We start from the raw sequence: 15,992 nt of genomic DNA on the forward strand, positions 1-15,992 counted from the left end.
CTGTACTGAGGTACTGCAGTCATTTGGAATGTTTTTGAAAGAAGTTAAATTTTAATAGAACAAATCACTAAAATATAGATTCTACTAGGAATAAATTTCCAAGTACCTAAAAATAACAGAATTCAGAATAAATTTTTCCAAATAGACCGAAAGCATTAGGAAGGAAGTTGTCTACTTAAGTCTACTGTTCTTTTCTGCAGCTGCAACCAGATATACTATAGGGCTGGGGATTTAGCTTAGTGGTACAAGCACCTGCCTGGCAAGTATGAGGTCATGAGTTTGATCCCGGTACCCCCTCCAAAATTGTAAACATTTTTCAATATATGTATAGCATTTGTCAAAAAAAGTTGTTTTGCTTTCCGTATACTTATATTGGTTTCAAATTCTCACATGCTTATTAATAATTCCAGAGAAAGAAGGTCCAGAAAAAAAGAAAACAAAAAAGGAAGCTGGAAATAAGAAATCCACACCAATGAGCATTCTTTTTGGTTATCCACTCTCAGAGCGTAAGCAGATGGCCCTTCTCATGCAGATGACTGCAAGAGACAACAGTCCAGGTGACTCACTGAGTTTGTGTGTGTTGGGAGCTTCCCCAGGCCCAGCTAAACTTGCAATTGTTTTAACTACTTTCAGTTTTTATCCTTTTTTGAAGTTAATAGAATTACTTGTAACATCACTTTTGTAATTTTAGCATTATTTGTGTGACAGTTTAATTATCTGTCTTCTCCACTAGATGAGAAGCTGTGTAAGAACAGGGATCTTTGCATTTACTGGGCATTAAGTAAATACTTGTCAAATAAAATGTGTAATTTAGGAATGGTCCAGTCATAGCAGAACTCTTAACCTTACTGAAGATTTCTGCCAGTCACTTTCTGTAAGGCTGTTTTCCACGCTTCCAGTTGACTGGCACCCTGCCAATAAACTGGTAACCTTAGCATATTGCTTCTTTCTGACTGATAGAAGATATAAATCATTTTTGTCTGGTGAAAAAATTTTTCTTTGGGTTTTGCATTCAAGGTCTTTATATAAGACTGTTAAAATGCATTGAAAAAGAAACAATTTTGCCAGTGAACAAGTTTTCTTTTTTTGTATTAACTACTTAAAAAACTGATACAACATATAGTATCTAAATATTACAGTTTCAGTCAAAACATAAGAGTGTATATTGCTTTCATTATATTTTAGGGCTTTTTAAAGTAGAATGCATTGTTTGATCCCTCTCATATTTTCTGCTCACTTGGGACAGACTGGCCAAATTCAAGGTATTTTACAGTGCTAAAACTAACAACATTTGTATAAAATATCGACTGCAAGATCATACCTATTAAAAAGACTTATAAAATCTGTATTTTTTTTGTACTGTGGACATTTGTGTTTAGAATAAATTTAAGAATTAATACAATAAGAAAAAGTCATCCATCATTTCTCCAGCATCCAAGGCATGCACTGCAAAGAGTTTCTGGGCTTTACTCCCAGAGCTTTCTAGGCATAAATGTACAAATAATATCTCTCTTGTTGTAGTTTCTGTTTTTTGTTTTTTTTTTTTTTGTAAAAGTACAATCACAGTATTCTGCAGTTGGTTCTTTTCATTCAAGGATAGTTCCTATACTTTTATTAATGTGTGTAGAACTAGCATATAAACCTTTTGAAATACTAACCTGTTGCCATACAGATGGTGACATCTGCTACCATATAGCTAGAGTTAAAATTCAGAGTTGTTTTATTAGTTAGATAGGTCTTTAGTTATTAAAGAAAACAGACAACACTAATTTTCTTAATAATTCGACAACAAAGACTATAACAAAAATTTTTATTCATCCAACATGTGTTTTGAGTTGCACTATAAATCAGGAGGTCTTCTAAGTAGTTGAGAAAGGCTGATAAGACAAGGTTCTTACTCTTAGGGGGTGTACATTTCCAGAAATCAGAAAACTATTAACTGAGATAGTACTATATACTTTAAACTCCACAGGTAAACATTTAACTTTTTTCTTATGGAGAAAAGTGTAATACTGCTTTTGGAACTCTAATCATGTCAGTTGATGTGACTGATGGTAGAAAATTATTTTCCATAGTCGTCTTCTTTTAGAATAATTATTCTTTGGGACCAGGGATGTAGCTCAGAGAAACAGCACCTCCCTGGCAAGCATAAGGTCTTGAGTTTGATTCCTAGTGCCCCCCCCACAAAAGAATAATTATTTCTTTTAAATGGTTATAAATCTTCAAAATTAATTAATTCTGTCTTAAATTCTTAGTTGATAAGAAAAGGGCTTTTTTTTTTTTTTCCTAGTTCTAAAAAGATGAAGGAGGAAACTTTGGGCATCACATATAGTTTAATGTTCTTGGTTTTATTTTAGAAGCTAAAACAAAAATCAAAAGATAGGAATCAAAACAAAGCGTAATTTTGTTAGGCCTTTTTCTATCTGCCACTATTTGTGACAGATCTTTGGCTTCATTTTATCTCACCTTAATTTGCACTTAACTCCAGTGCTTTGTGTGAGTCAGAAGTGTGAATTCTAGCCTTCAATGTAACTGGACGTAGGCTTTAGAATAACAGTATAACATGCCCAGGAAAAATGCATGTTTTTACAATTCATCAAATTATTAATTGAGCAAGTATTTTTATGTTTATAAACTTGACACTATTATGATTTTAAACCAGTTTTATGTGAAAGTTTTCCAAATTGGTTTTTGATATTTGATAGTCTATAGGAAAATCTATATTTAGATCATTATTAATGCATCATCACAGTAAAGTGTTTTTTTGGTTTTTTGTTTGTTTGTTTGTTGTTTGTTTTCTTTTTTATCGGTACTGGGGATCAAACTCATGACCACACACTGGCAAGGCAGACGCCAAGAGCCTGTAAGTAGACAAAACATCTCCTTAACATTCTTGTTTTTAACAGATTCCACACCAAATCACCCATCACAGACGACACCAGCCCAAAAGAAAACTCCTAGTTCTTCATCGCGACAAAAAGATAAAGTTAATAAAAGAAATGAACGTGGTGAAACTCCTCTACACATGGCAGCTATTCGTGGTGATGTGAAGCAAGTCAAAGAATTGATAAGCTTAGGAGCAAATGTGAATGTGAAAGATTTTGCAGGTGAGACTACTAATTCAACAGTAATGTTCAGGAACTAATATCAAAATAGATCATAGTTATAATTTGATCTGTGGATCAATCCGTGGGGTGTACCTGGAGGGGGAATGGGGATTAAATAAAAACGTGGGGGAGACAGAGACTGAGGCAAGTTGAGAGAGTCCAATCAAGCCCCGTTTATTCCGGAAATGATTATATCTTTTATAGGCCAAGGGCGGGCTGGTGGAACAGGAAGAGGCTACGGGGATGAATACAACAGGGTCATCGTCACATTCCGGGTATGTGACGTAAGCAGGATTATGGTTAATGTAGGCAGACGCATTGTACCCATAGGGGAGAGAGAGGCAGGGAGGCAGCAATGGGGCTGTCGCACGGCTCCCTACAATAATTTAATATACAATCTATTGTTTCTTTGCAGAAATGAAAGTTACAAAAGTATGTTATAAAAATTTTGGAGCATGTGCAGAAACCTTGATCTTCACTACTTTTCCACATCAATTCCTTGGGTTTTTGCATATCAAATTTACTTTTTAGTTAATATTGTATAATTCTTTGTCCAACTTACATTATATATATTCTGAGAAAATATGAGTATATAGCATTTTCAGGGTATAACTCATTCATACTTCAAGAATGTTTATTAACTTGAATATGAAGATTATAAGAAAGTAGTAGTATTTTAATTTCTCAAATTGCATGCCAGTACGCACTTATATGAAGTATAGGGGTAACTAACATTGCTGAAAACAGTATAGAAAGTCTTCTTTATTTCACATAATATAGCACCCCATCTTCCCATCCCTCTACTTTTTTTCTCTTCCTCAAAAATGTTATTGGACAATTTGGAAGTTATCATTTCAGTACATTTAGTTACATATACGCTTTTTAAAAAATGATTCTAGGGGCTGGGGATTTAAAATGCTCAGCAGCATAAGCACCTGCCTTGCAAGCAGGCAGTTGTGAGTTCGATCCCCGGTACCGATAAAAAAAAAAAAGATTCTATCTGTTGATCTATAATTCTGAAACCAGCTTGTAATGTCTTACAGACACCTCTGTCATTATGTGTGGATATGTCTGCTTCATTTTCGTAGCTGCATAATACAATATAGCCTTCCGTAAGCAATTCTGTAGTGAACACCCATATATTTGATGTCAGTTACAGAACTATTTCAGTTGAATTGAAATTGCTGCGTCACATAGGATGCATATTTAAAATTTTTTAAATAAAGGCAGATTACCCACCAAAAAAGTCCTGCACTTGTTTTTTACTTCCATTAAAGTATATGAAGGCGCTTGGAGCTGTGACCAGGGCCACCAGTAGTCCTAGCTACTCAAGAAGCTTGAGACAGGAGAATTTGGGCAACATAGCAAAACCCTGTCTGAAAAAAGGGAAATATAAGAAAGACCCCTTGTCCTCATATCTTCCCCAGGCTGGATATTACCAACTTAATTATTAACAATCTGACAAGTTTAAATTTCTTTTTAATTTGGATTTCCATAATTAGAGGTGGCAGATTGTTTCTTCTGTCTGAAAATAAATGTTGTTCTTAGGTAGCTTCTTCATTGCTCCTTTTTCTTTTCTGCATGTGTGCTTTAGAATTGATGTGGCCTTCATAACCTTTTATAGAAAAGCCTATCTCCTGAATTAGTGCAGGTTTTTTTTATTTGTTTGTTTGTTTGGAGACAAGATCACACTTTGTAGTCCAACCTGCTCTTGAACTCTCTATGTAGTCCATGGCGGTGTCAAACTCAAAACAGTACTCCTGCCTCAGTCTCCTGAGTGCTAGGATTAGAGCCGTGTGCCACCACATCTAGTTGAATTAATGCAGTTTAGACTCAATTTAAAGTTGATGTGTCACACATAAACCTACCTACATGAGGCCAGTTATGGCAGCACTCACCTGTAATCCCAGCACCCAGAAAGTGAAGCAAGATCATCTCAGTGAATTTGAGGCTAGCCTGAACTATGCAGTGAGAACCCATCTCAAAAAAACCTAAGTGAATAGACCTATCTGAAAAGCACATATCTTACTTGTTCCCATGACGCACGTGCTAAATTACTCTGCCTTTAGGTTGGACGCCACTGCATGAAGCTTGCAATGTTGGATATTACGATGTTGCCAAGGTGCTGATTGCCGCTGGAGCTGACGTGAACACACAAGGACTGGATGATGACACTCCGCTCCATGACTCCGCTAGCAGTGGGCACAGAGACGTGAGTGTCCAAAAGAAAACCTGGCTCAGAGTAACCAGTGCTGGGCACTGAATCGAGGACCTGCCTATGCTAGGCAAGCACCCTGGCACAGAAGCGTGGACCCACAGCCTTTCTCTGCTTTCTCTGTGCTCATTCAGTTTTAGCATTGCCTTTTCAGGAAGTAATCCATTTAATTTGTTGGTTCAATAAGTAGATTGGCAGAAATTGTATTTGAAGTCTTTTCAGATAACTAGATACTACAGAAGACTTGAAAGTGTTGTCTGCCTGTCTTTTTTTTAAAGGCCAACTTTTCTTTTAGTTGAAACTAAGTGAAGTTTGGAGTGAAGATAGTCACAAATCCAATTCTTGCCTGGCCAGTTTGCTAGTTATGTAATCTTGAAAAAGTTACTTCTCTGAATTTCCTTGTCATAAAATTATGTAATAAAAAAACATCTCTCTAAAGAGAACATTGTAAAGGAAACATTGCGTATAAGTACATCTTGAAGTCTAAAATGTTGGGAAAATGGTAGGGATAAAAGAGTTTTTAGAAGCTGTCTTTGTGTTCTTATATTTCAAAGGTATCCAAATACTTAAAACTAACATTTACAAATTTAAGACCCCATTTTCCTCTGTTATTTTTCCATTTTTATCAGTGAAAAAAATTCTGAGTGAAGATACAGTCTGTAAATACTATTTTTCTTAAATTGGTCTTGCTTACCACTGGAGCATTCTTCCTCTCATCCTTGATGATTTCTACATACAGTAGGACCTCAGTTCAATTCAGTTGCAACCAGAACCACAGAACAAATTAAGTTTGTGAGTCAAGGCTCCATTGTTCTTGCTTGATAGCATTTACTATGTTTCTTTTTACTGTTCACTTGTCTTGTGTCATGTTTCCTGCACTAGACTGTGAATAGCATTTGAACAGGCATGTCACACCTTTTTGTGTTACTGAGCCTCTAAAGGCATGTCACATGGAAGTGTACAATAAATTTGGCATGGATGCAAATGTCAGTAAGTGACTGCATAGACAATTGATGACTGAGGAGAGGCAGGGTGTCTAGGTTAGCTCTTCAGATTTACCACCCTCTAGAGTACATCACCCTTCCTTCTGAACTTACCAGAAATGAATTTGTTTTCTGGCTGTCATGTTTAAAATACTATACTTTTTACCCTTTTTAAATAAACATTAATGGTATTTTATCAAAGGTAAATGATTTTCCTTTACGTTTGATTACTTAAAGCATTCCTGATTTCTAAGTGTAATTTTTAAAAATTATGACAGTGACTGAAGCATGTTTCTAGGAGTACAAGTTTCTAAATATGTACATAGCTGCAAAATATTTTCCAGAAGCTGACCTTTGAGCTCATACACTTAGAAGGCCTCAAACACTATTTCTAGTCTCCAGAGCAAGACTGGAAGGCTGCTTTCAAAAGACCTTTGCTTTGCTTCCTTCCCGCATGCCTAGGAGAGTAGGAGTTAGAATTCAAGAACTGTTGAGAACTGTGTTCTCTTCATTTATTTGTGCCTTATGAAGAGGGAAATGAGAGTTAGCAAATCTCTCACTACTGTGCATTCGTACCATGTCTTATGAGCCTGTATGGAAAAGTGTGTTATTCATTTGATAACAGCCATGGCAACTTCATCTATAAAATAGTTCAAAAGTAGGAGAAGCAGAAAGATAGTTCTGTTGCCAGGTCTCAATTACTTACAGAGTGTAAGAGGATTAACATAGCTTGTATCAATCTTTGACTTGCTGTTTGTAAGTGTATTTACTCATAATACACATTTACAGTACTGTCATTCCTAATTCCACTGCAGATGCCTATCGTTTTTCTTGTGTCTTACCATTTTTGCCTACTTCTAATTTGCTGCCTGTTACACTTCAAGCCACTTTATGTGGTTTAAAATCCACGTTAAAATAAATGCAGTATTCACATGTGCTCATAATCGTTTTCAAGGATGTTTGAATGAACCCTCTGTACCTGACTCATCATCATAGTCATGCAATATTTATTTGCTGCTTCCTGATGTGGGTAGAAACTTAGAGCTGTATTACGATCCTTTATTCTGCTTTCTTGTTCTGTCTTTTAGTCTGAGGAAATAAACCTAAAATTTTTTTTTAAAATTCAACTTAAAGAATGTTCACTATGGGTGTTAGTTATAATGCCTGAAAATTTTTTTTGCTTAATCTTCTCAAATCCCTATAATGGAAGAAGAGATTTTATTTTGTTAATTAAATTTAATTTAATTCTAAAGCTAAGAATCAAATCCAGAGTCTAACACTTACTGGCAAATTGTCAGTCATTGAGCTGCATCCTTAGTCCTAAGGGAGATTTAAAAAGAAAAAGAGCCACAAGACAAAAACAGAAGAAATAGAAAACCAAGATTTTAGGCGCTAAAAGAAATGAGAAGTTACTGTCTAGGACAGAGTTGGGCAAACATGTTCCACACAAGCCAGAGTAAATATTTTATAATTTACCCAAGCAACTCTGCTACCTCTTCTTCTTCACCACTTCCTTTTTTAAAACAAATTTCCTCTTTATTATCTCCTTGACACAAGATGATTTTTTTCTCATGCTTTTATAGTTGCACAATTTTTATTGTTTTTTCATGAGGCAAAAGCAATGTTTTTTGTAGTGAGAAAAGATAATTGTTTTGTTGATTTGAGTGCATTTCTATTATTGGTGGTCGTACTTCATAAAACCTGTGACTTTATGTACATCCAGATTTTGTAGTAATCATACAGGTTTTGACCTAAATATTCAGGAATGTTAATAAATTTTATTCACTGATGAATTTAATTCCTATATAATAAAGGAAAATTAACATTTAAAATCATATATCTTTCTAATATATTTATGTTGGCAGTAAACTATTTTGATTAGAAACAGTGTCGTCTTTTAGTAATTGTTTAAAAATATTAAAACTAAATCAGGCATAGTGGTGTACGCCTGTAATCCCAGCACTCAGGAGGCTGAGGTTGAAAGATCGTTGCACATTTGAGACCAACCTGGGCTACACAGTGAGTTCAAGGCTAGCCTGAACTGCTAATGAGACCCTGTCTCAAAAAGACTACGTGTGTGTGTGTGTGTGTGTTTTTAAGCTAGCAGTCCACATTTGGGCCACAGGCAATAATTTGTGTATTTCTGATTTAGAAGAGACAAGAAAAATGTAGGTTAAAACCATTGTAGCACCAAATCTCAGGGAAACTAAAGTTCGGAAGTAGGTGGCACGGAAGTGCTGTTTAGCACTAGAAACTGATTGAATCGAAGCCTCTGCCCTGTTCTCCTTGCCTAGCCCCACTTGGCCTTGTGCCTTTCCTGCCTCCACCTTGGTGGATGCCTGCATGATGGCGGTAGGTGCCAGGGATAATTGTCCTCCAGCCCTTCAAAGTTAGCTAAGCTTTCAAAAATCCTAAGTCATCTCTATTCTGATAAAGATGAAGAACTCAAAAGAAATAAAATACTAACAGTTGGGACCAAAGGCTTTTCTTCCTACACTCTCTACTCTCTGTGAGTATATAGATTATTCCATGCTTTCATGATAATCTAAAAACATTATTATTTGATTCATTGTGAACCTTCATTTTTAAATACATTGTTTGAACTTTGTGGTTTACAGTATGTCTTAAATTGTTCCTTTAGTGATGTAGTTAATACTTGTCTGCTTTTAATGTTATTTATTTAAACATCCTTTTAAATGATGTGATACATTTTCTAGTACCAGAAAACACCACAATTATGTGTTGGGAATATAAAGTCTTGATCTCATGAAGCTTTTAAAGTAAGGGAGTGAAATTATCAATTATAGTATAGGTTTCTATATGATAGAACACATCAGCATCAATGTAAATAGAAAATCAAAACAAGAAGAGAAGGCAAGGCAGCACAGTTAGAAACAAACACTTGGCCACCTCAATTGTGATGTGTAGTGAAAATGAAAGTTGGTGATGACTCCCAGGTTTCTGACTTTAGAGACTGGACAGCTTTCAGTGCCAGTCACTCCAGATGGAAATAGATAAAATTAAGGTACAAGTCCAGTAAACTCCGTTTGGGACTTGTTGATTTCAGGCTTTTGTATTAAAAAACATACATTGAGTTGAATAATATTTGGGGTTGGGACTTAAGGAAGAAGACTGAGAAAGTGAGCAAGATAATGAGTAAGTGAATCACAATTACCAAATAGAATGGGTAAGATTTTATAGAAGTGATATACACCAAGACATGACAAAGTAGATGAGGGCCAGAGCCATAAGGGGCGGTCATGGTTTAGATATTCACTTAGATATACTGATGTAAGTAGAACGGTGAAAAGCCGGTAAAAAGTCAGAGCACAGCTGGGTGTAGTGGCACAGTGACATGTGGCTTTAATCCCAGCACTCGGGGACAGTAAGGCAAAAGGATCACATTTGAGCTCAGCCTGGGCAGCTTAGTGACTTAACAAGACCCTGTCTCAAAATAAAAATTATAAAAGGGCTGGGAACATAGCACCATGCAAAGGCCCTGAGTCTAGTCCCTAATACTGTGGCCAAAGGAAAAAAAAAGTCAAAGCTGCAAGAGTGAAGACCAGATGTCTTTTCAGGACCTTAACTGACTTGAAGAAAGTTTCTTCACATCTGTGTTTCATTTGGTTATTGAAGATGAAAGAGATCTGAGTTGGATGAAAGAGATCTGAGTTGGATGAGGAAAAAGACAAAAGAGAGAGAGAAAGAAAGAGAAGAGAAGAGAGACTGACTAGGCACACCCTGGTTTAACGAGCTGAAGCTTTTATAACTTGCTGGTGGAAAAGAGCTCCTCTTTGGGAAAGATTTCCAATTCCTAAACATAAAATGAGATAAAGGAATTTGGAAAGGCCATTCACCTTTGGAGGTTAAGCTCCGTCAGCTCTCTGTAGAACTGCATGGACTGATGATGAGATGGGCAAGAGTAAAATAAAGAGCAGGGATATGACACTACGTTTAAACAGGAGAGGGCTAAGTGGTACTGCTCTGAGGTTCCTTCGACAGTACCAGGAAGCCTAAGGAACTTGTTCTTCCATCTGTCAGCAGAAATTCAAATTTATTTAAATTATCAATAGATAATTGTTTACTTCACGGTAAAGTAGGAAGAAAAATGGTAAGTACTAAAATAAATACTTAAATTTTTAAGGAGGAAATTTCTTTATGGCAATTGGAAGTCACCAGATAGAAGAAAGAGTTTGAATGAAGATGAAATTGGAAAACAAAGCAATGATTAGAGGGGTTTTTTTGTGTGTGTTTATTTTATTTGAGACTGAGTCTCTTTATGTAGCCCATACTGGCCTCATACTCAAGTGTTGAGATTATAGGCATGTGCCACCACACCCAGCCCAAAGTAATGATTAGTCACTGAGTCATAGATGAAATACAATGAAAATGCTATCAAGTGAATAGTCAAAGTGACACAGAAGGGAAAGCACTAAATCCTCCTCCCATTCAATGTTGCAGATAGTGAAACTGTTGCTTCGTCATGGGGGAAATCCATTTCAAGCTAATAAACATGGGGAGCGACCAGTGGATGTAGCAGAAACAGAGGAGCTGGAGTTGCTGCTGAAGAGAGAGGTGCCTTTGTCTGATGATGACGAAAGTTACACAGGTTTGTTTCAGATCATCTGTATCCCACTGCTGTGTGACATAATGTTTGATAAGAACATTCCAGAATCATCTATAATACATAAATGTCTGAGTACCTTAGGAAAAAAAATACTAGTTAGCTATTAATGGAACAATACCTAGGTACCCAGCCAAGAATGAAAAGTTAATAAACTGTTTGCTGAACGTACTTTGAGCGAATGTGAAGATAGTATCATAGTACCTATTTCTGTGATGTTTTCCCCCATGAGTTGCTGAACTGCTCTTTATTATGTTAAGAATGCCACAGAACCTCTCCCCACACATAGCTACGCACAGTGCTACTCTGACTTCTGATGATTCTGTCCTGTGTGGTAGGGCTGCTAACCCAGTCCTTCATGTCTTTTCCCCACATTAATGAGTCTTGTATGTTCGCTTTTGTGATTAAGGTGACTGAACTCTGGGTGATGGTGCAGGGTAGAGAGGCAGTTTATTTACAAATAGTTTTTAAAAGATCCAAAAATTTTAAACCTTTTGGCATGCTCAGATGCCAAAACCAGTGAGCTTTCTGAGGAAATCAAGAACAAAATATTAATAAAGGAAAATTTAATGATTAGGAAAAAATTGTCTGAGTATTAACATAGAAAAACAAATTTTCTAAAATTGCTAATTAAAAAGCAAAGCATTTAAGTTTCTGGTCTGACAAAATAGACGAACTTCAGAAATCTAATCATGAATATTCATAAGTAGCATTAAAATAAGAAACTGACAGAGGCACAAAAGTTTAAATGATTTTTTTTCAGACTGGAACAGAATACTGTATCTAGCGCTTACCAAAAACAATTTAAAACCAAAAGGATACATAGCCCTACAGGTAGATAGGGCAGACACTGGGAGACATGGAGAACGGGGGTCACAGAGAGATAGACCCAGAGCAAGAGGAGAGGAGGAAGGAGCTCAGGAGACCAGCGCCGCATAGCCAAGTGCCCTGCTGCCCTAACACCTGACCACATCGCAGCACCAGGGCTCCCTGTTCTGCTTCTGAGTCAGCAAAATCCTGCTGACAAGAGACTGCAGAGTAATAGTGCCTCACTTAAAAGAATGTTAGCAAAAACTGCTCCATAAATTGATAAATCCTGTGCTTCAGAATATTGCGCAAAAGGCCAGGTGTCGTGATGCAGGCCTGTAATCCCAGCACTCCCAGAGGCTGAGGCGGGAGGATCATTGTGAGTTTGAGACCAGCCTGCACTAGGCTGAGGTGGGAGGATCATTGTGAGTTTGAGACCAGCCTGTACTACATAGTGAAACCATGCCTCATGGAAAAACTAATAATAATTTTAAAAAAGAAAAGAAAAGAAAATAGTGCTCAAATGTTGGTGAGTTTCAGTGAAACACCTTCTATTGTTATGGGGAATACTTTCTGTTTGTTGATATATATGAAATTCAGAATGATGTGGTTAGAGAAGCTGACAGTACATGTATATAAATTATTAATATAGCAGAGTTAATATTAATGAAAACTAAAATGACCTAACTGCCCCAAAATGCACAGAGAAGTAACTTTAAAAGTATGTGCATCTTGTGCAACCATTTAAGTGTTTGTAAATTTTCCTAGTAATATGAAAAACTGCCTTAGATGTACAATATTGCGAAAATGTAAGTTAATCTACATTTTCTCCAGTAGGAATTTAAAAATAAAAGTCTTATGGCCTGCTTGAATAAACTAACTGCATAGCAAAATGGATAAAGTAAGCATGGACTTAAAAGTATTTATTAATTATATGCATTTGGAATTACATGTTTCTTTTAATATAATGGATCTTCCCTATTATGAGTTGACTTTTGAAAAACTGTTCACATATTTTGTGTTTTCATCATCTCTAGAACCACATTTTAGCTACAAAGTAGCTATCTTTCATCCATAAGATTAGATACATAATACTTTCAAAATATAGGTATGGTAGGAACATTGGAGAATTATTCCAAATTATAATTATCCATTTGCTGTTTGTGTTCTTTAGAACCTATTCCTTAAAATTCTCAATTTATTATGAAAATATTTAAATGTATAACAGACTTCAAAGAATTGGGCAGAAAATATCCTATACCCACATAGCTATTTTCCAGTTGTTGCCTTTTGCTGTATTTGCTTTATTATATTAGCATTTATCCATCAGTCCATCTTATTTTTGATGCATTTCATAAGTTTCAGACATCCCTAAATACTTAAGCATGCATTTCATTAGAGTTCAGTATCTGTTTATGATTTTTGGTAATACATTTTAAATTTATCATTCTATGTGTTTTGGGAAATGCCCAGACTTATGCAATATAATGCAGCTACAGACATTTCCCTTACTTGAGAACGTTTCCTTACATGCCTTTTAGTTAATTCCCACCCCTACCATGGATCATTTAACACTCATCAGAGTGCATATGATTAGAAAAGAATCACTAATGGCTGACAAATATAAAGTTTTTGATAAGGAACAGTATATAACCTTTTCACATCGAAAGAGAGGGAGAAAAGATACAAACCAATGATAATATAGTAGAGAAAATTAGTAGCAGCTAGTCTATGTGATCAAAATTTAGCATCATCAAAAGAGAGAGAGATGTATGTCATGGTACTTTAGATGTGAGCATCCTGAGTAGAATATAACATCACTTCTTAGTTGCCAGCTGAGTGTGAATAGGAGTGTATCATGAAGAATGTTCTATTTTTTAAAAAATAAAATTAGTGTCATGTCATGAAAGATTAAGAAATTACATCATTATGAAGGACCATTAAAGCAGTAGAAAGATTTCAAACTGTTTAAAAAAATAATCAAGGTAGTACCTGCTCTAGGGTTGGATCCTGCACTGGGAAAATGATTATGGAAGAACATTATTAGATCCGATAAGCTACAGGGACAGTAGATGAGTGTTGTGTCTATGTTGACTTTTGTGTTGTACTGACATAGTAAGATATATTCAGGAGATACCTACTGAACTTAATAGCTATAGGGCCGTGATTTATACATCAGGAAGAAATATGTGCATATAGATAATATTTAACAGCAAATTGTAAAGCAGGTTGTAGAAGGTTAACAAGTCTAGGTAAAAGGTGTACACAGTTTAGCATTTTTTATTTTTCTTTTTTTGACTTTGCAGTTATTTCCAAGTAAAGTTTAAGATGTATAAAATACATGAGAATCCTTACTCTGTCCATTAAAAAAACCTAACAGCAATGAATTAGTAGCAGTAGTCACTCATAGTTCCCAAATTATGATCTTAAAATGTTTTCTACTAAAAATCAGGCTCCTCAAGCAGAATTGTTTTCAGGTCAGAGGCATATGTAAGATGAATGTGGAACATCTTTTGTTCCCGATTTCCAGCATGATATCAAGTATTAATGTAAGATCTTACAAAACACCTTAGGGGAGACAACTTGGAGAAGTTTCTGACCGGCTAAGATGGGATATGAGTTGTACTAAGGCTAGTAATGGTGGAGGTGTGGAACCCATCAGAAATGTTTAAATCTACAAGTTTATAATGATAATGTTTAAAGTTAGCTTGTCGTTATAGAGGCTGATAGAGAATAAATCTTTAAAATTGAGCAAATGAAGGGAAAAACCTTTTTTCCTGCCTTTGCTACATGAGCTTTGTAATAAGATAGCCTTGGTGAAGACAAGTGCTTTTGTCCTAGGTATAAAAAAGATAAATTGCAGCCCCTATTAAATGCGCATTGAGCGTTTGCAGTTTCTAACATTAAATTAAAAAATGAAAGAGAAAAGAAAAAGAGCATACTGTGTTGCCACTATGGCTATGTCAGAGGGACAGGCCTCAACCTCTAAGGACCTCAGGATCCAGCCATCAACATGTAGAAAAGGCCAGGGTGAGAGGAATGTGTTGAAGTGTACCATCAGGACACTGCAGATTTTTGGGACTTCAACCCGATTTGGTTTTTTTAACAGATAAACCGTATGGAAAAGAGAAAGAGAAACATAAGGGAGGAAAAAAAAACAATATGATGGGCATATCACACTTTTTAAAATGAGTAAGACTTGAAAAACATACTTAATAGGTCATTTATTCTTTGGGAGAATCTTCAACAAACCTATTAAATTAAGCGGCACCTGAAAGATTCAGGGTATGGATCAACTCATTTGTTTAATACTAAGAAATTCTTGATCATGTGGAAGGGAAAAGCCTGATACATAATCCATGATTTTTTAAAAAGAGCCAGTAATAATGGTGGTTCCTTTCTTTCACCTAACAAACAATTAGAGCTTCCCCTAAATAATCACCATCCAAAAATGGGACTGATTGCAGGAAGTAGAGACAGGGTAGGGAATGAATACAGAGAGAAAAATGTAAAACTGAAAAATAATTGACATCAGGCAGTGTTTGAAGGAAAATTGGAGCTAAACTATAAGCAAACTTGTGATGGCAACTTTGCTTTTCAGTGTCTATTTTTCCCCTTGCTTTCTGATAAAAAATGTAGATTCTGTAAGTGTTGAGTACATATATACTGCTCGATTAGTATTTACTGAATTGGGGTAAGAAATTACCCCTCGGGGCTGGAGGTTTAGCTCAGCGGCATAAGCGCCTGCCTTGCATGCAGGCAGTCGTGAGTTCGATGATCCCCAGTACCGACAAAAAGGAAAAAGACAAAAAAAAAGAAAAAAGAAAAAAAGAATTACCCCTCAAGGTTATGCTAGGACCCCAGCTCCATCAAATAAATCTAAGGAATACTGAACCAGCCCCCAATTAGGACTGGGAAAGGCTAAAGAAGTTTGGAGCCTGAGTTGGAAAACAGGTTGCTTTCTCCTGGTGCTTCAGCTGTTGACAGCTTGCCTCAGGTGGAGGCGAGGCATTTGTTTGCAGGAACGCTGTTCGGAGTGTGAGCCAGCAGGAGAAGGCAACTCTCAAAATTCTCCTAGAAATTGGAGAGATCAGCTGAATAAAACAGAATATTAGCTCATTAAGTAAAATAACTTGATAAAACATAACTTCAGCAATGAGAATGAACACAATTCACATACAGCACAGCACATGATCTTACAGCCAAACTCAATAGATGAAGGAGACTTAGATCATGAGACTGGAAAATCAGCTGAA

At 36.0% G+C, this 15,992-nt stretch overlaps 1 protein-coding gene across 4 annotated transcripts in view; it reads left to right on the forward strand.

The window, feature by feature from the left end:
* Window positions 1-15,992, forward strand: part of Ankrd12 (ankyrin repeat domain 12) — a 91,124-nt gene that overhangs the window by 41,232 nt on the left and 33,900 nt on the right. For 3 of the 4 annotated variants that reach the window (XM_063231964.1, XM_003464453.4, XM_003464454.4), the window contains 4 exons: window positions 411-557; window positions 2,907-3,107; window positions 5,177-5,319; window positions 10,767-10,914. In XM_063231964.1, coding sequence (XP_063088034.1) covers window positions 411-557; window positions 2,907-3,107; window positions 5,177-5,319; window positions 10,767-10,914 — 639 coding nt within the window. Of the gene's footprint in view, window positions 1-410; window positions 558-2,906; window positions 3,108-5,176; window positions 5,320-10,766; window positions 10,915-15,992 lie in introns of those variants that run through there. The other variant, XM_063231965.1, reaches the window with a different exon arrangement.

Source organism: Cavia porcellus, unplaced genomic scaffold, assembly GCF_034190915.1.
Source record: "Cavia porcellus strain 051 isolate PalLab524CR breed Dunkin Hartley unplaced genomic scaffold, mCavPor4.1 scaffold_20, whole genome shotgun sequence".
Taxonomy (NCBI): Eukaryota; Metazoa; Chordata; class Mammalia; order Rodentia; family Caviidae; genus Cavia; species Cavia porcellus.